The following is a 19,528-nucleotide window of genomic DNA, read 5'->3' as shown; positions in this document are numbered from 1 at the left end:
CCGCTTTTCGAACTATTTTTGCAGAAAAGTGAAAGATGCGCGGTCGTATTTCACGTAAGGATTGTGGATGACGGGGAAAAAAAATAATCTTCCTCGAAAAGTGCACTTTTCCTTTGACGTGTTCGACAAACCCATCCATCGTGAACACAAGCTAGCCATATCTGATGATATTAAGCAGCTTGTGTGTGTGTGTGTGTGTGTGTGTGTGTAGCCAGCTAATAAAACAGTGTGTTCACTTTCAGGACGAGCAGGTCGAACCGACAAGTACGCCATCATTACACGACAGGAAAGCAAAGCAGCGTTCGGGAGAGCGTATCGCCATAAATGGAGCGGAAAGCAACGCAGGTTAGTCACACAAACCGGCCCCTCTGATACTCCCCCACACCCACCCACCCACTCTCACACACACACACACACACACATTAACATCCAGATGTAGATGTGTTTAAAAACATACCCACACTCTCATACACTCCATGCTTTCATATACGGTGCGTTTATGTAAACACCTGCCCTTCACTAAAACACAATCAAATGTCTATAAATAAGATACGCAGAAATAAACACAAATGTCACATTTTACAACAACAGGCTTGCTTTGGCCTTTACGGCGCTATCGCCATCTTTAAAAAAAAAAAAAAAAAAAAAAAAAAAATCTAGGCACCGATCCACTCACTCAGTCAGCCATGAGTTCATATAAAGTTAATAAAGGATAAATAGCGTCTGTGGAAAAAGGGAGGTGTCGTACATATTTAGCGATGTACATATCACTAAATGTTGCTAAATATATATAAATATATTTATAAGTGGTGTCTGTGACGCTACGTAGTGATGATGAAGACATCCCAGGTGCAAGGTGGAGGAGGTGTGTGTCCCTTTAAAGCCCATGTCGTCCATGGAAGGCATCTGGAAACCAAGGAAGTCATGGTCGCTATTTGTTGGCATGGAAAAAATATTGGATATGGATAAACGTGGATAGATTTTTCTGCGTTTTTTTTTTACAGTGTTTTTGTTTTTTTACAGTTGACTTTGACCTTAATTTGTTGAATAATTTGATTTGTAATGGTAGCCGGATTTGAACATGCATCAGATTCCAATTGAATGCATCCCATAATCAGTTCCCAGTTACACATGTCCAAAAGGAGTAGGAAGAAGCAAAGCTTATTAAATCCTACCCCTCCATCTGGTACTTTTACAATCAGTAACTGTTACATTTGTTCACTTCCTGCCTTTCTAATTAGTTATTAGTTATTATTAGTTATAACTTAAGTTATTTTTTAATTTTAATTAAATTTTTAAAATTTATATTATTATTTAATTTATTTTTGTATATATTTTTTTAATTTTTTTGTTCACTTTCTGCTTTCCTAATATAAAATTGTATTTTATTTTTTAATTAATAAAAAATTTTTAAATTAAATTTATTTATTAAATAAAATCCCGTTATTAAATCCCGCACACTGTTTCGCTCTCATTCATCAGTTTATTCAGGTAACGTTTCGGTCTGTTTGACCTTCAATATTTCTTGCCACCTTATGTTGTATATTTTCTAATATGAGCTCATATTTTCCATCTATTTGTCATTACAAAATTCAGTGCTTTGCAGGACTCTAAAGATTAGCTTTATGCTGCTAAAATGATGTTCTCCCTCATTATGACGTTACAACTGTTAGTTTTGTTTGTTTTTGGTTATTAGACTTTTTAAAAAAAAATGTCTCTTTAATATCACAAGGGACCATTGTGTCTATTTTTTTTCCCAATTTCTGGCTCATAAAACTCAACAATCCGAATATTATAAATGAAGAGTCAGCCTGCCCGTGATGGATGACAACGATGATTTAGTTTTTCTGACGTTTTGGCTCGGCTCTGGCATCTCACAGCACTAATTTATGGCAGCCTTTCCGAAAATAAGTCTGGGATCAGTTTTTATTTGGTTGCTGATAGTTCAAGTAAAATGCCGTCTTTCATCTCCCAGACGTAGTATTTTTTAAATGTACTATGTTTGTTGGTGTGTGGTGTGTTCAAGTGTGTACAAGTTAACTATGGATTTAAAAAAATGTGATTAATTGTGATTAAATATGGTAAATTTTAGAAAAAAGCCATATCTCAGACTGGCCAAAACGTCTTTGGACCTGATATTAATTGTGATTAATTACGAGTTAACTATGGATAAAATGTGATTAAATATGGTACATTTTTAGAAAAAGCCATATCTCAGGCTGGCCAAAGCGTCTTTGGACCTGATATTGTGATTAATTACGAGTTAACTATGGATAAAATGTGATTAAATATGGTAAATTTTTAGATAAAGCCATATCTCAGACTGGCCAAAACGTCTTTGGACCTGATATTAATTGTGATTAATTACAAGTTAACTATGGATAAAATTTGATTAAATGTGGTAAATTTTTAGAAAAAGACATATCTCAGACTGGCCAAAACGTCTTTGGACCTGATATTAATTGTGATTAATTACGAGTTAACTATGGATAAAATGTGATTAAATGTGGTAAATTTTAGAAAAAGCCATATCTCAGACTGGCCAAAACATCTTTGGACATGATATTAATTGTGATTAATTATGAGTTAACTATGGATAAAATGTGATTAAATATGTTAAATTTTAGAAAAAGCCATATCTCAGACTGGCCAAAACGTTTTTGGACATGACATTAATTGTGATTAATTACGAGTTAACTATGGATAAAATGTGATTAAATATGGTAAATTTTTAGAAAAAGCCATATCGCAGACTGGCCAAAACGTTTTTGGACATGACATTAATTGTGATTAATTACGAGTTAACTATGGATAAAATGTGATTAAATATGGTAAATTTTTAGAAAAAGCCATATCTCAGACTGGCCAAAGCGTCTTTGGACCTGATATTAATTGTGATTAATTATGAGTTAACTATGGATAAAATGTGATTAAATATGGTAAATTTTAGAAAAAGCCATATCTCAGACTGGCCAAAGCGTCGTTGGACCTGATATTGTGATTAATTACGAGTTAACTATGGATAAAATGTGATTAAATATGGTACATTTTTAGAAAAAGCCATATCTCAGACTAGGCCTGTGGTTCAACATGTGGTTCATACCTGCGTGCTCGCCTATCAGTCCGTCTCGTCCTCTCGGCTCGCCTCCTTCTGAGTGACAGGGACGACGACCGTCCCCAACAAGCCCCTCCTCACAATGTAGGGGCACGAGGGCCCGGTGGGGATGTCTGCAAAGCCTGCAGGACGGAAACTAGCAATAAATAAAGGACGGTCTAAAAACGGATTCTTTTTTTTTTTTCTTCCAAAACAAAACAAAAGTACCTTTCATAACAACTTCCGGGAGGCCGTACGGTTCATATTCGGTATCGTCAAAAGCGGCAGACAGCTGCGTCCTGTTTCGTCGTATTCTCTCTGCCAGACGCACGGGGTCCGCCGGGATGGGGAAGGAAGTGGAAAAGAGCATTTTGTCTCTTGCCTCTCTCACCTCCGATGTCTCAACTCTGGGCGCGGTCGGAGGAGCGTTGTCTAACTCTTCATCCTCCTCCTCATCCTCCGTCTGTGTGTGCGCACAGCGGCGCTCAGGTGCTGCTGCTGCTGCAGCGTGACCCCCCTCGGTTTGAGTGCCGACGCTTGTCGCCGAGGGGTCGCTGGTGGATCCCCAGCTGCTCCACGCGGCATCGGGACGTTGGGAGGAATCCGTGGCGACGTGTCGATGACCCCCTTGCACAGCTGCCGTGCGGAGAAGTTCGGACTGTCGCTCCGTTGTGTGTTGGGCTAAACGTGGACCCGACGGCTTGGGTTCCTCGCCTGAACCCTAAATCACAAGAAAATTATTTCTCATTTTTAACCAAAGACTAATAATAAAATAATTAAAGTTATAATAATAAATAATAATAAATAATAATAAATAATAATAAATAATAATAAATAAATAATAATAAATAATAATAAATAATAATAAATAATAATAAATAATAATAAATAATAATAAATAATAATGAATAATAATAATAATAATAATTAATAATAATAATTAATAATAATAATTAATAATAATAATTAATAATAATAAATAATAGACCTTTACCTTGTTGATGGCTGCAGTGGGCGCATGGAGGGGGCTCAGCTCTGCCGGGTTGTTCGGTTGCACGCTTGAGGTATCAACAAAAATTATTATAAAGTTATTTCAAATTGAGGACATGAAATTCACACACTGACTTTTAAGAAAAGTACATTGAAAAATAAATATAATATATGTATATTGACATCATTTCTAATTCTTAACCGAAAACTACTTTGACAAATTCAACAATAATTAAAGTTAACATGTAAATTTGATCTCTGTTGTAATTAATATGATTAAATAATGTCATTCATATATTCCAAATATTATTTTATGATTAAATATATATATATAGCATAACATTGTGCCCAAAGTGTGGCCTGGGGGCCATTTGTGGCCTGCAGCAGTAAAAAAACATGCATATTTAAGCAAATTGCATTTATTTTTTGCCTAATTCTTTGCATAAAAATACATCATGAAATAAAATAAAAATCCCGTATGAGCCAAAGGTGCCCAAAGTGTGGCCTGGGGGCCATTTGTGGCCTGCAGCAGTAAAAAAACATGCATATTTAAGCAAATTGCATTTATTTTTTGCCTAATTCTTTGCATAAAAATACAAATCCTGTATGAGGCAAAGGTGCCCAAAGTGTGGGCTGGGGGCCATTTGTGGCCTGCAGCAGTAAAAAAAAAAAAAACGTGCATATTTAAGCAAATTGCATTTATTTTTGCCTAATATAATGTATATATGCAATATATGTATTGCAATCTACTAATATGTTACACTCATATGCACTATGTGTTAATGCTAGCGGCCCCGCCTCCTCCCACCAAGACAAAGAGATTGTATGACTAACAGAAGCACCAAGGTGCTAAAAGCAATGCACAGAGTGAACCCTCCTCCTCCTCCAGTGTGAGTGTACCTGGCGGAGAGCATGCGGCCTTGGAGTCTCTTGGAGATACAGGAGAGGAGCACCTCGTCTTCTCTGATGACCAGTGCCGGGCCGCTATCCATGCGGGTCATGTGATCGGGGTGCACGTCGGAGCGGTCTCCTGGGTTGGGAAGGATCTGATCCTTCTCGGAAGCGGAGTCGGGCTGAGAAGCTAATCTCCAGATGGCCAACTCCTCGGCTTGCTGCTTGGCCACCTGAGAGAGTCGCTTGAGTTCCTTCTGCTGCGCCTTCACCTGGACGAAAAAAAGATGGACGATGGATGAACCTTGGAACAAAATGAAAATACAGTCCATCGCTCCAGGTATGGATACCTTCTGCTGCAGGTGGCAGATGAGGCGTGGAGATGCGGCCGGTGCTTGTCCTCCATCTTGACCGCACACAGCTTCAGAGGCTTGGATACCTTCAGTGTTACCGGAGCATACGAGGTGTTCCGCTTGTTGATCGGAGTCGGCGAGATAGTCAGCCATGACGCTGACTAGAGAATCCACGGAGTCAAGCGCATCGTCTATTTGGTCTTCATCAACAATCTCGCCGACGTTTCCTTCCTCAGCCTTAAGCGAATCCAGCGCTCGTGCGCAGCGCTGCAGTTCCTCGGCCTGGCTGAGGAGGGCGTGGTCCTTCTCCCGAAGCTCGGCGAGAAGCGCGGAGATGTACTGGCTCTGCTTCTCGAAGCCGAGAGTGAGCTGCTGGGTTTGACCGGTCAGCTGGCAGAAGAAAGTGACGAGTACAGCTTATTGTCATTCCAAAACACACACAAAAAAAAAATTAATAAAAATTAAAATTAATAAAATTAAGATTTTGAAAAATTAAATTATATTAGGAAAGCAGGAAGTGAACAAATGTAACAGTTACTGATTGTAAAAATTTAAATGAATTAAAAAACTTAAATTATGTTAGGAAAGCAGGAAGTGAACAAATGTAACAGTTACTGATTGTAAAAATTTTAATTAATTAAAAAACTTAAATTATATTAGGAAAGCAGGAAGTGAACAAATGTAACAGTTACTGATTGTAAAAATTAAAATGAATTACAAAACTGAAATAATATTAGGAAAGCAGGATGTGAACAAATGTAACAGTTACTGATTGTAAAAATTAAAACTAATTAAAAAACTGAAATTATATTAGGAAAGCAGGATGTGAACAAATGTAACAGTTACTGATTGTAAAAATTAAAAAACTTAAATTGTATAAGGAAAGCAGGAAGTGAACAAATGTAACAGTTACTGATTGTAAAAATTTTAATTAATTAAAAAACTTAAATTATGTTAGGAAAGCAGGAAGTGAACAAATGTAATAGTTACTGATTGTAAAAATTAAAATTAAGAAAATTAATAAAAAAAACGTAAATGATATTAGGAAAGCAGGAAGTGAACAAATGTAACAGTGATTGTAAAAGTACTAGATGGAGGGGTAGGATTTAATAAGCTTTGCTTCTTCCTACTCCTTTTGGACATGTGGAACTGGGAACTGATTATGGGATGCATTCAATTGGAATCTGATGCATGTTCAAATGGAATCAAACCGTTACCATTACCATTATTTGGTAGAGCTTACGTTCATTTCGAGTTTGCGTACCTGGTTTTGAAGGGCGGTCAGTTTCACTTGGGACTGCTCAGCACGCTCCGTCTCCTGCGCATTTTCCTTCCTGAGTCGTTCAATCTCCTGCTTGAGGTCCGAGACGCCCGACTCATCCTTCCGGAGGTCGGAGCGGGTTGTCGTTTGCTCCTCTTGGATGAGATCCGCCGTCGCCTGGTTTGCGGCCTGGCAGAAGAGGACGTGTTGCTCCGGCGACGGGAGTTTGTTGAAGTTGGAGTCGAGCTGGTGGAGCGTCACGCCGGCGGAGAGTTTCTCCTCTTTGTGTCTGCTGCGCTGCAGTTCAGCAAGCTCGCCGGCAAGTTCTTCCAATTTCACGTTCAACTCTCTCTCCGTCGCGGTGATTCGAGTCAGCTCCGCTTTCTCCTGCTCCCGACCTTCTCGCTCTAAAGCCAACTGGACCTTCACCTGGCCGAGCTGCTCCTTCAGCTGGAGGTTCAACTGCATCATTTCCGTCTCCCGGTCCTCCTGAGCACGCCCGTCCTTGCGTCTCTCCACGTCCGTCTCCAAAGCGGCGAGGGCCTTCCTCAAGCGCTCGCTCTCAGCTTTCTCCTTCTCCAACTGAGTCTTCCACGGCTTGTCCTGCTCGTCTCTGTCCGTCATGCCCTGGCCGCTGTGTTTGCGGCTCAGATGTTTCAGACGGGTCCTGGCCTCCGCTTCGGCTCGTCGCTGGGCTTCCAGGTCCTCCAGTCGTTTCTGGAGCTCCTGGCGCGCATCACGCAGCTCGGAACGCAACACGGCGTTCTCCCTCTGGAGGTCATCGGCGGCTACGGAGTGTTCAGACGTGAGAGAATCAAGAATGAATCCGTCGTTAGAATCCTTCTCCTTGTGGTTTCTTTCTCTGTGGGGACACTCGGAGTCTGTTAGGATGTGCTCGGAGTCGATGCCTTCTCCCGGCTCTCGGTCGTGGGGGTAAGAGGCAACAATCTCTGGACTCTCTTCCTCTTGTTTGCCCCCTCTTTGCTCTCCTCTGGGGGTGACGGGCCTCTTGGTGTATGTTGGAGATGGAGTAGGAGGAGAGAAAGGTTGAGAGGAGAAGTTCTGTCCAACAGGAGACACGTGGACAGTCGGTGTATCGGCAGGAGGAGGGGTCGCTTTTTGCTCTGAAGTTGAACATACAGATTATAGAACATGAATCTATTTGCATTGCTTTTTACATGGAATATATTCATATTGGAATACTATAATCCCTCCTTTGATACGGTCGATTGGTTCTAAACACTAATAATATTGGCCATTTATATATAATTTACTACTATATGTTAGGTTAAGCACTTGTGAAAAATTAATTGTATTGCTATGCAGTGGCTTTCCTCACAAATTCATAATAATGGCAATAATACTTAAGAACTTAATAGGAATAGAACTTAATAGGAATTTTTATATGTTAATATTGTTAAAATTATGTTAATATTAATTAATATATGTTAATATTATTAATATTAGTAATCTAGTAATTAGTAATCAGATTTTTACTTGAATATAATGCATTTAGAAATTAAAAAACGATTTTTTAAACTCAAAAAGATAAGTAATCTTATTTAAAAATTATTATTGAAATTTAAAATATGTTTGTGTATATATATATATTTTTTGTTAAATATTTATTTCTATTATATAAGGTAAAAAATATTTTTTAACTCAAAAAGTATGTAATCTTATTTTCAAAATATTATCAATATTATTATTAATCTTTAAAAATATGTTTGTATATATATATATTGTAAAATATTTATTTCTATTATATAAGGTAAAAACAATATTTTTTAAACTCAAGAAGATATGTAATCTTATTTTCAAAATATTATTAATATTATTATTATTGATATTTAAAAATATGTTTGTATATATATTTTGTAAAATATTTATTTCTATTATATAAGGTAAAAACAATATTTTTTTAAACTCAAAAAGATATGTAATCTTATTTTCAAAATATTATTAATATTATTATTATTATTGATATTTAAAAATATGTTTGTATATATATATATTTTGTAAAATATTTATTTCTATTATATAAGGTAAAAAAATATTTTTTTTAACTCAAAAAATATGTTTATTTTTTAAATATTTCTACATAAATGTACTTTTTGACTTTATAAAAACTATTTGTAAATAGCATACATTTTTTAAATCAAAAAATATTTTTTGCTGCATGTATCTGTTCTTTCAACTTTGACAGAAAATGTATTTTTTTTATTGTCAAATCCAAATATGGAATGAATTATACAAAAGTTGTGTACTCAATTTTGTGCTTGGCACCTGAAATATCGTTTGAATATACTTCGAGTGTGATATATTAGACACCAGCAGGGGGCAGTAAAGACCTTTTTTTTTTTTTTAAATCTTCCAAGTGCAGTAAAAAGCACTCAAGCGCACCTTGCAGGTCTTTGAGAAGGCGAAGAGCATCGGCCCGCTGCTCTTCCAGCCTGCTCGACTCTTCCTCCAAGGCCTGCTCTCTCTTCTTGCTCTGCTCCAGACTTAGCGCCGCGCCCTCCGCATCACGCATGGCCTCCTAATAGGTTCCAATGCAAAGAAAGCGATCGATTATTATTTATTTCAAATGCACTTTAGACAGGCAGACATATGGTACATTAAGATATTGTTGAAATATTTACAAAGTCCTGTGTCCGGTTGAATGCATAATTGATGCCGGTGCGTTATTGTCGTACCTGGAGTTTGGCTTGGATTTGCATCTCTTTCTTCTGACTCTCCTGCAGCTGTCTCTCGCTGAACTTGACTTGCTCCTTCAAAGACGCCGACTCTTTATCCAGTGCTTGCTTCTGCAGAGACAGCTGACACGGCAAACAAACAAACAAACAATCAATAAAAGAAAGTATATGAGTTGAAAATAACGACAGGAAGGAAATGGTAATGTAGCCAAAACACTGAGGAGGCGGGCCAATCAGAGATCAATACAACAAATCCTCCTTGGCCATCACATTAGTTAGTTCTTCTGCTCCCAGGCTGTCATGGCGACATCACTCAGCATTCCTCGACGTGTGTGAGTAAAAAAAGAACCAAAAAAAAAAAAAGTCAACCAAAATCACAACATGACGTCTTGTTGCCATGCCAACGTAGCGACATGCCTTCACAACCCGTCTTGCACAGAACGATAATGAGGTTATGGATTGGCGGCACACTTTCGTACAGAATACATTCAGCATCACCGTCGTTACCTTTGCTGCTCAACCTTTCCGCTGGGGGGGGGAGTAAAGGAAAAGGAGAAAAGGAAAAGGATGAAGCAGAGTTCAGAGGAGGTGGAAGGAAAACAGAGAGCGAGAGAGAGAGAAAGGTGAAGTAAAAAACGCAAGCATGGATGAAGAAACGAGATAAGTTTATTGACCTTTGGCACAATAAGTGAGAAGGGGTGAAAGGGAGAGGAGGAGGAGGAGGAGGAGGAGGAGGAGGAGGAGGGAGCAAGATAAGAAGACGATCATCTTTTTCCCAATACAGGGACGCATAGAGGAAGTAGGGATAGACAAAGAAAGAAAGAACACTTATTTTTAAATATATTTTATTTATTTTATTATTATATTATAATATATATATTATACTTTATTATTTATATACGTATATTATTTATTTATTTTATTATATATATGTTAATATTAATTAATATATGCTAATATTATTAATCTGTTTATTAATCAGATTTTTACTTGAATATAATTCATTTAGAAATTATTATTGATATTTAAAAATATCATTTTAAAAATATCTAAATATATATATATTGTAAAAAAAACTATTTATGTTATATAAGGTAAAAAATATTTTTTGAACTCAAAAAGACATGTAATCTTATTTTTAAAATATTTCTACATAAACTTTGACTTTATAAAAACTATTTGTAAAAAACTATTTAAAAATAATTGCATAAATTAATTGCATAAATAAATTTCATTTTCTACTGACAAAGAAAGAAAGCCACTTATTTTTTTAAAAATGTATATGTTAATATTAATTAACATATGTTAATATTATTAATCAGATTTTTACTTGAATATAATTCATTTAGAAATTATTGATATTTAAAAATGTTTGTATATATATTGTAAAAAAATATTTATGTTATATAAGGTAAAAAATATTTTTTTTTACTCAAATGCAATCTTATTTTAAAAATATTTCTATGTAAATGTACTTTTTGACTGAATAAAAACTATTGTAAACTGCATACATTTTTAATTATTTTTTGCTGCATGTATCTGTTCTTTCAACTTTGACAGATAATTTCTTATTTTTGTATTGTCAAATCTAAAAATGAAATAAACTGCATTTTTCATTCATTTTCTACTGACAAAGAAAATTTGCATAACATGTCATTAATGAACCCGGGTTCAATTCCACCCTCGGCCATCTCTATGTGGAGTTTGCATGTTCTCCCCGTGCATGCGTGGGTCCCTTGTGTGTGTGTTTGTGTGTTCACCTTGTCAACCTGGGCCTGCAGGCCATTGTGAAGCGCCCTGGCCTGCTGGAGCTCCTGGTTGAGTTTATGGGCCTCCTGTTGATGCTGCTTCTCCATGCCTTGCTTCTCCTTCTGCAGCTCCAGCAGGTCCTGCCCCCGAACAAACACGCCGAACATAAGCCAACAACACGATACGTATCGTCAATGAGATGATTTACGTCTTCAGTCGGTCCTCACCCTCTGGTGTTGCTTCTCCAGCTCCTTCGTGCGCTGTTGGTGCTGCAGTCGACCGCTCTCGGCGTTCTGCCTCTGACACTTGAGCTCCTCTTGAATCTGCTTCAGCCTCAGCTCAGCGCCCGAGGCCTGCAAGGGACGACGCACGTCCGATAAAAATGACCTTACGATCACCGAGGTGCCCTCACTGTTCTTCCTTTATTGTGGTTGGACGATTGAAATTAGCATATGCAAATAACAACAAAAAGACCGGGAAGCTTTCCTTCCAGACGTTTTCTCTTTTAACAAGGCATATAAAAGGGCACCCCGAATGAGTAGTAGTACTCCTAATAGTAGTATATCATACATTACCCGTTCGCTCTCCTGGCTTATCCGCGTGCGAGCTGCGCTGAGCTCGTTGTGCGCCCTCTGCAGGCCGAGCTCGCTGGAGGCCATCTTCTTCTTGCTCTGTTCCGTCTCACACTGGAGAGACTTCAGGAACTCGCTTTTTCCACTCAGCTCTTCCTCCAAAGATGATATGCGATGCTGCATTCGGGACAAAGCCGCTGGGGGATGGAAAAAAACATGTCAGAAATAACTACAAATCTTATTTTGTATTTCGGTAAGCGATGACCTATTTACTGTGTTACACAAGAATGGGTGTGGAAGGACAAAGAAGCCAAAAACGTACCACTTCCACACTGAATGAGAAGAGTACTTCTATTCACTCAATAACGGTACATTACTGATGCCTTGTGATTGGAAAAATACTTATTACTACTACTTATTTCATATTTGGAGTGCTCTAGTTGTAGTAATAATAATAATAATTATTATTAATAATATAATAATAACAATATGAAATAATATAATTATAAACTAATATAATTATAATATAATAATATGAATTAATTAATATCATTAATTAATCATAATAATTGTTGTTATTATTATTATATCTATCATGTCTGACATGCCATGTCTCAATAACGGTACATTACTGACGCCTAGTGGTCGGAATATTGCATATATCTTTGTCTTTCAATATTTTTGGACCAATAATACCCCATAATCAACCATAAAATCTAATATATTGCTAAAATAATGTTAGGGACGACTGTATAAAATACAAGTTTAAAGATGTCTTATTTCATATCTGGAGTGCTGTAGTAATAATAATAATAATAATTATTATTATCATTATCATTAATAATAATATTAATTAATATTAAATAACAAGTAATTGATATAATTATAAATTAATATAATTATAATTATAATATAATAATATTATTATTATATCTATCATGTCTGACATGCCATGTCTCAATAACGGTACATTACTGACGCCTAGTGGTCGGAATACTACATATATCTTTGTCTTTCAATATTTTTGGACCAATAATACCCCATAATCAACCATAAAATCTAATATATCGCTAAAATAATGTTAATGATGACTGTAATAATAATAATTATTATTATCATTAATAATAATAATTATTATTATTGATAATTAATATTAAATAATAATAAATAAATACAATTATAATATTAATTAATTAATATAATTAATTAATAATATTTATAATTTTTTCTTGGCTAAAGTGCAGACGGTGTTTATGTTTCCCGACCTTAAAAGGAGCGCAACAAAAACAAATGGAGAAACCATTTGACTCACTTTCCGTTTGCGCTCTGATCTCTTGCTCGCCCTCGGAAGCCTCCTGCCGTGATTGGCCGTGATGGATGATGTCGGCACATGGCGTCTGGGGAGAAGATGGAGATGGTCTCTTGGCTCCGGGCCCCGGGTCGTCGCGCTCCCACGGAAACACAGCCAAAGGAGCGGCAAAAGAGTCCGATTGGTCGGACGGGTGGCTGCGGGGAGTGGTCTTGAGTTGCCGCGGCAACGGTGTGGAGGGAGTCTCTGAGAACGGGAGCCGCTGCTGAAAGGGACACGGAAAAACAAAACCATGGCTTTTGTTTTGTTTGAAAAAGAATATGTAGTCGTCTTAAAAAAAAGAATCAATTAACAAATTAGTTTCATGGTTGATTAGTGCCTATTATTATTATTATTATTATTATTATTATTATTATTATTATTATTATTATTATTATATCATAAATATTTAAAGACAAATTTTATGCAGTATTATGGACACTAGGCATTATTAGTGTTATGAGACGTAACGTTAGATTACATTAGCTTTCACACTGCATGGAGAATGGATGAATGGAAAAACTTCTCCTCTTATTGCGTGTGGAAGTGGTACATTTTTGGCTTCTTTGTCCTTCTTTGCCACTACTTTTTAGGCACTATAAGTTTCAAATCAGACCATTGGAGAGGCTAACTGGTTAGTTTGAAAGCTTGTTATTTTAGCGGCGCCCCCCGCGGTGATCCCAAAGCCTGCGTACTGTCATGTAAACATAAAATAATAAAATAATAATAAGTGTAAAAGTAAAACCATAAGGGTGTTATTTCATGTCTGGAGGTAGTATCTACTAGTATTTAGAAAAAACATAACTAGATTTTCTATGTTCTGACTACAAAAATACTCCTTTTATTAATATTGAACGCTACTTCGCATAAATTCACTTACTGTGGGCGGGTCTTGAACCAATTAACCGCGACAAATGAGGGATGTACTCACTCGGATGCGGAGGGACCGGCTCTCAGCTTCCTCTCTCGGGCTTGTCCTATCCTCATTTCGGCTCCCTAAAGGACAAAAACACAACATTTGGAGTCTTTATCGAGTCACCAAAGCAGAACAGCACTGCTAGCGCTAAAGTGTTCTCAGCACAGAAGAGGGAAATGTCTCACTGGTGTGTGTGTGGGGGGGGGGGGGGGGAGAATAGTCGCTGTGGGAATAAACGCGTAACCTCCGAATTGTGGCGCTACAATTGCGTTACAAGAGTGGATAATACGAGGAGTCAAGCGGTTACCGTGGTGATCCCAGGGCGAGGTGGCGCTCCAGCAGGGTGTCGAGAATGGAGTGGTGTCCGCTGACCTGTGCAACTTCTCGAGTTCTGCTTCAAGCCTGCAAAAACAGATCAAACAGATCTGCTCAAAAAAGTTTGGGATCACTTGGGAATGTCTTTGTTTTCCAAAGAAAAACAAACAATTTTTTCCATTTCCCAGCACAAACTGGGTCTAACAAGGACAGAAAAACGCTGCACAAATATCTGAGAGTGTGTAGTTTAAGACAAAGACGCCTCACGGGTCGTCACCTGGCAGCTGCGCTAAATAGTAGCCGTCAAACACTCGTATCAGTATCAACAGTGCGCAAATCTAGTCTAAACCAAGTCTAACAAGGACACAAAAACGCTGCACAAATATCTGAGAGTGTGTAGTTTAAGACAAAGACGCCTCACAGGTCGTCACCTGGCAGCTGCGCTAAATAGTAGCCATCAAACACCGGTGTCAGTATCAACAGTGCGCAAATCTAGTCTAAACCAAGTCTAACAAGGACACGAAAACTCCGCACAAATATCTGAGAGTGTGTAGTTTAAGACAAAGACGGCTCACAGGTCGTCACCTGGCAGCTGCGCTAAATAGTAGCCATCAAACACCGGTGTCAGTATCAACAGTGCGCAAATCTAGTCTAAACCAAGTCTAACAAGGACACAAAAACGCTGCACAAATATCTGAGAGTGTGTAGTTTAAGACAAAGACGCCTCACTGGTCGTCACCTGGCAGCTGCACTAAATAGTAGCCATCAAACACCGGTGTCAGTATCAACAGTGCGCAAATCTAGTCTAAACCAAGTCTAACAAGGACACAAAAACGCTGCACAAATAAGACAAAGACGCCTCACAGGTCGTCACCTGGCAGCTGCACTAAATAGTAGCCATCAAACACCGGTGTCAGTATCAACAGTGAAGCGGCCACTTCAGGATGCTGGACTTCCAAGAACCGGACTGCCAAGAAAAAGCCATATCTCAGACTGGACAAAAACATTCCCAAGTGATCCCAAACTTTGGAGCGGTAGTGTAGATATTACGCTGCGACCTCATGATATTTTTACATTACTGCCGTGTTGACCTTTTAACTTCCTGTGTGAGTTTGTTGCCGAGGGTCCGGGCGGCATCCAACTGGCCTTCCAACGAGCACACTTGGGCCTGCTTGGTCTGAAGCTCCTGGCCGAGGCGCTGGCCGCTGGTCACGGCCGACTTGACCTCCTCGCGGACACTTTGAAGCTCCCTGTGCGCCGCTTGGAGCTCCACACGCGCCTCCTCGTACTAGGAGGAACACAAGGCTATTATTATGAAAGGAGCGGTTAAACAAAGGGAATCAACTAGGCCATGGGTGAGGGACGGTAAGCCTCCCCTTCAGACAACAGCATGGGTCTGTCCGACTCTCTCAAAATCCCACCTAAATCCTTCTAATACGTGCCCCTTGTGAAAGAAGAACCGATCCAATTTCCCTGAAGTTAGTGCGACAGGTTTCAAGATCCAGTGTAAATATTTGTTTCAAGCTGGCGTGTCTCCACTGGTGTCCAACATACGCGCTAACCACTCGACCGCTGTGCAACCAAGTAGGATTCATTCATTCATTCATTTTCTACCGCTTTTTCCTCAAGAGGGGTGGTGCTGGAGCCTATCCCAGCTGTGTTCAGGTGAGAGGCGGGGTCCACCCTGGACTGGTCGCCAGCACATATAGACATATAGACAAACAACCATTCACACTCACATTAAAACCTATGGACAATTTGGAGTCGCTAATTAACCTAGCATGTTTTTGGAATGTGGGAGGAAACCGGAGTACCCGGAGAAAACCCACGCAAACTCCACACAGAGATGGCTGAGGGTGGGATTGAACTCGGGTCTCGCTAACCACTCGACTGCTGTGCAACCAAGTAGGATTCATTCATTCATTTTCTACCGCTTTTCCTCACAAGGGTCGCGGGAGGTGCTGGAGCCTATCCCAGCTGTCTTCGGGCGAGAGGTGGGGTCCACCCCACAAACAACCATTCACACTCACATTCGGAATCGCTAATTAACCTAGCATGTTTTTTGGAATGTGGGAGGAAACCGGAATACCCGTAGAAAACCCACGCATGCTCGGGGAGAACACGCAAACTCCACACAGAGATAACCGAGGGTGGAATTGAACCCCTGGTCTCCTAGCTGTGAGGTCTGCGCGCTAACCACTCGCCCACCGTGCAGCCCAAAATCCTTATGAGACATGAAAATGCATGTATATTCCCTTTTTCTGTGTGTTCTAAAGATATAAAAACAGCTAAAAAGAGACCGCTAAAAAGAAGAAGCGAAAAACACAGTAATCTACTTCTGAAAAAAACTCCAAAAAAACTTCAAACAAGGCTTCATTTACATAATGTGACCTACATTTTAAGGAAGCTACAACGACACTGTTATTATTATTATTGTTTTGCTGAAGAACTAGTTTACTGGCATAGTGACACCAAGGTTTGAACAAAGTCTGCTCGGAGCGTGTGCCTGAATACAGCGCACCTTGCTGGGCTAACTTGGTTCTATACTTTGCTTCTCCTGGTAGTAGTGATATCGTGATATTTTGTTAGGACAAATCAACAGGAAATAGAAATTTGTTATCGGTATCGGTACTGAAGAACTGAACAACTGAAGAAAAACCAACTTGTGAGTAACAACGTCTGCTCGAACCTTCGCCGTTTGTTTATCGTAGCTAATCTGGATGTTGTCCAGCTGCAGCTGCTTCTGCTTGTTCTCTCTGGACAGACGCTCCTGATGGATCTGCAGCTCCTTCACCTTTTGCAGAACCCGACCCGACAAGCCCACGGTCCAGTCGTCTTCGGCCCAACTCATGTCGCTCTCCGCTCAGGCCTGGCGGGAACCACAAAAGACCGTGTGGTGTGTTAATTCTGTTCAGTTCTGCATACACGGCGGTCGGTGTGGAGTAGTATCGCTCAGGAATTAGACAGGTCCCGTGGCTCCTATGCCGGTTGAAGAAAACAGGCGACACACAACCAGGAAGAGGACGACTCGGATTGGAATAAAGTCTGTTCATGGTCCAGGGACCCACTTTAATTCCTACCGTCTTCATGTGTGTTTCGTTGCTATGGATTGGTCTCCAGGGATAGCATGAGGATGTCACTGATGAGCAGCTGTGACTCCATGTTTTACAACCCTCTCAATAAGGACCTTTTCTTTTCCCCTTAAAAAGCTCCATGCCGTCATTGAAGTCGGGCTTGCTGGCATTTTGACAACACATTAGCTAAAACGGAAATAAAGAAAAATAAAAGATGACGCCCTGACCAAACCTGTAAGAGAATAATTGTCAACATAGTTTAAACATGCTCTTTAGCCTGGAGGCTTCTGTCAATATTTCTGTATCCGTAAAAGAGGCTTGCCGTCACCGAACCTTGACTAGATCAATGTTACTCAAACTCAGCCTGCAAAATAAGACATAAGATCCGCCCATGAGTTCGATTCCGAATGAGGAAGCGGTTTTTGCAGCAGATTCCTGATGACTGATTCCTGATACTACTACTACTAGTAGTAGTAGTAGGCTAGTATTAGACTGCTTATTGGCTTGCTTATTAGCTTGCTTTTGCGCTATTATATGAAATTTGTCAGAGATTTTTTTGTAAAAAAATAAATTAAAAAAATCAATAACAAATATCAAATTATTTAGCGGTGCTTAAGAACATTTTAGGGGAACCCTATTATATGAAATTTGTCCGAGATTTTTTTGTACAAAAAAAATAATAAATAAAAAATACAAAAAAATCAATAACAAATATCAAATTATTTAGGGGACCCGTATTATATGAAATTTGTCAGATTTGTTTGTAGAAAAATAATAATAAATAAATAAAAAAATTCAATAACAAATATCAAATTATTTAGGGTGCCCTATTACATGAAATTTGTCAGATATTTTTTTGTAGAAAAAATAATACATAAATAAAAAATACAAAAAAAATTAAATAACAAATATCAAATTATTTAGGGGGGCTTAAGAACATTTTAGGGGGTCCCTATTATATGAAATCAGAAATTTTTTGTAGAACAAATAATAAATAATGAAAAAATACAAAGAAAATAAATATCAAATTATTTAGGGCCCCTATTATATGAAATTTGTCCAAAAAAATTGTAAAAAAAATCTATAAAAAATATCAAATTATTTAGGGTGACTTAAGAACATTTTAAGGGGTACTGAAGACCCCCTAAAATAGGCCTAATGACGCCACTACCTTGCACTAGTCTCTTCCAGTAGGGCCTTTAACACCTTATCCACACAGAAATGTTACCGGAATATTATCCGGGCAGGTTGAAAATAATAATTAAAAAATAATAATACTAGTAGGAGACCTGGGGAAGTCTGGGCTTCCCTGCTTATTAGGCTGCTGCCCCAGTGAGCCGACCTCTGCTAAGCGGATGATTGATAGATTGATGGATTGATGGATGGAGTGAGAGCTCGCAACAAACAAAAATCATTGCACCTTAAAACTTCCTTGTTTTCTGGTGGTTGGAGAACCCGGATGTAGAGGATCTTTGGCTGGTGTTTTTGCAGTAGTCAGCCTTTTTACTATTTAGTACAATTCATTTGAATAGCTTTTGAGCCACCAATTATGAGTTCACATAATAATAAAATGAATGGTAGCTTTAACTAGCATACAAATAAAGTGTCTTTGTGTTTGTCTTCATTGTTTAGAGAAGGGCGGAGCCTCGGTTGAGCAGCTGGACATTGGCTTAAATAGTCAGCATCGGATCACGGGGTCCAGTTCGGAAGTCATGTACTTTATTTCCGTTTATGTTGGCGCCACAACCATTCACCTGTCAATCAACTGACAATAAAGCGCTAGCTGTGATATGCTAGCAAGCCGGTTAAGCTACTCACCATTCACTTTCGAAGAGTTCACAAAAGGGCGCCAAACGAAAGGCAGTCTCATGTACTGGTCACTGTGGTAAAAAAAAAACAAACAAAAACAAAACACTAGTTCAGTTCCAGTTATGTAAAGAAACGATTAATAACGTCCGTGGCGTTGTGTTGTCATCGTCTTCCACATAGCAAACATCAACGCCGCACGTCGCGTGCAGCTGACAAGCGGGCAAAAGGGGTTGTGACACGAGGCGGGGCGTGGTTTAGTGACGTAGATGGGGTTTTTTTTTTGGTTGAAGGGGGGCGGTCCTTGTCGTTCAAAGAACCTCGCACGACCCCTAGCGGTCAAAATCTGTTATGTTTGCGTGACTGCCATGTCTGGACAGGTGCTAGTAAGGATTGGACCGTCTGTGATAGGATCCTCTTAAAGGGAAATTAGACTTTTCTTTAAATAGTAGTGGTCTAGACT

The 19,528-nt window shown here is 38.8% G+C and overlaps 1 protein-coding gene across 3 annotated transcripts; it reads right to left on the bottom strand.

Moving 5' to 3' along the window:
- Positions 1 to 457: 457 nt before the first annotated feature.
- LOC131108749 (uncharacterized) lies at positions 458 to 19,292 on the bottom strand. 3 transcript variants are annotated; one of them, XM_078788414.1, is made up of 19 exons: positions 19,078 to 19,292; positions 16,875 to 17,054; positions 15,277 to 15,473; positions 14,178 to 14,272; positions 13,886 to 13,950; positions 12,919 to 13,180; positions 11,610 to 11,803; positions 11,262 to 11,387; positions 11,046 to 11,174; positions 9,286 to 9,408; positions 8,993 to 9,128; positions 6,593 to 7,713; positions 5,326 to 5,718; positions 5,104 to 5,247; positions 4,985 to 5,061; positions 4,089 to 4,152; positions 3,323 to 3,815; positions 3,104 to 3,237; positions 458 to 906 (listed from the first exon to the last, which is right to left on the bottom strand). In XM_078788414.1, the coding sequence occupies exons 2-18, from the start codon at positions 17,034 to 17,036 to the stop codon at positions 3,119 to 3,121; spliced, it is 3,900 nt and encodes a 1,299-aa protein (XP_078644540.1). In that variant the 5' UTR covers positions 17,037 to 17,054; positions 19,078 to 19,292; the 3' UTR covers positions 458 to 906; positions 3,104 to 3,118. The 3 variants fall into 3 exon arrangements, with proteins under 3 accessions (XP_078644540.1, XP_078644538.1, XP_078644539.1); XM_078788412.1 differs by having other exon boundaries at positions 4,985 to 5,247; XM_078788413.1 differs by having other exon boundaries at positions 4,985 to 5,247; positions 12,919 to 13,177.
- Between the last annotated feature and the right edge of the window lie 236 nt (positions 19,293 to 19,528).

The sequence above is a fragment of the Doryrhamphus excisus genome, linkage group LG23 (assembly GCF_037039965.1).
Source record: "Doryrhamphus excisus strain RoL-2023G ecotype Guam linkage group LG23, RoL_Dexc_Guam_v1.1, whole genome shotgun sequence".
NCBI classification, from domain to species: Eukaryota; Metazoa; Chordata; class Actinopteri; order Syngnathiformes; family Syngnathidae; genus Doryrhamphus; species Doryrhamphus excisus.
This window is presented reverse-complemented; position numbering and strand designations above follow the sequence as displayed.

What these genes read in the sequence shown, in the direction of transcription:
- LOC131108749 (XM_078788412.1), bottom strand. Translation starts at nt 17,036, where the DNA reads ATGAGTTGGGCCGAAGACGACTGGACCGTGGGCTTGTCGGGTCGGGTT. An exon ending in TAAGCCAGGAGAGCGAACGG is followed by an intron (nt 11,388 to 11,609) that starts GTAATGTATGAT and finishes CGTCCCTTGCAG; the next exon opens with GCCTCGGGCGCTGAGCTGAG. An exon ending in TGACCGCCCTTCAAAACCAG is followed by an intron (nt 5,719 to 6,592) that starts GTACGCAAACTC and finishes TTCTTCTGCCAG; the next exon opens with CTGACCGGTCAAACCCAGCA.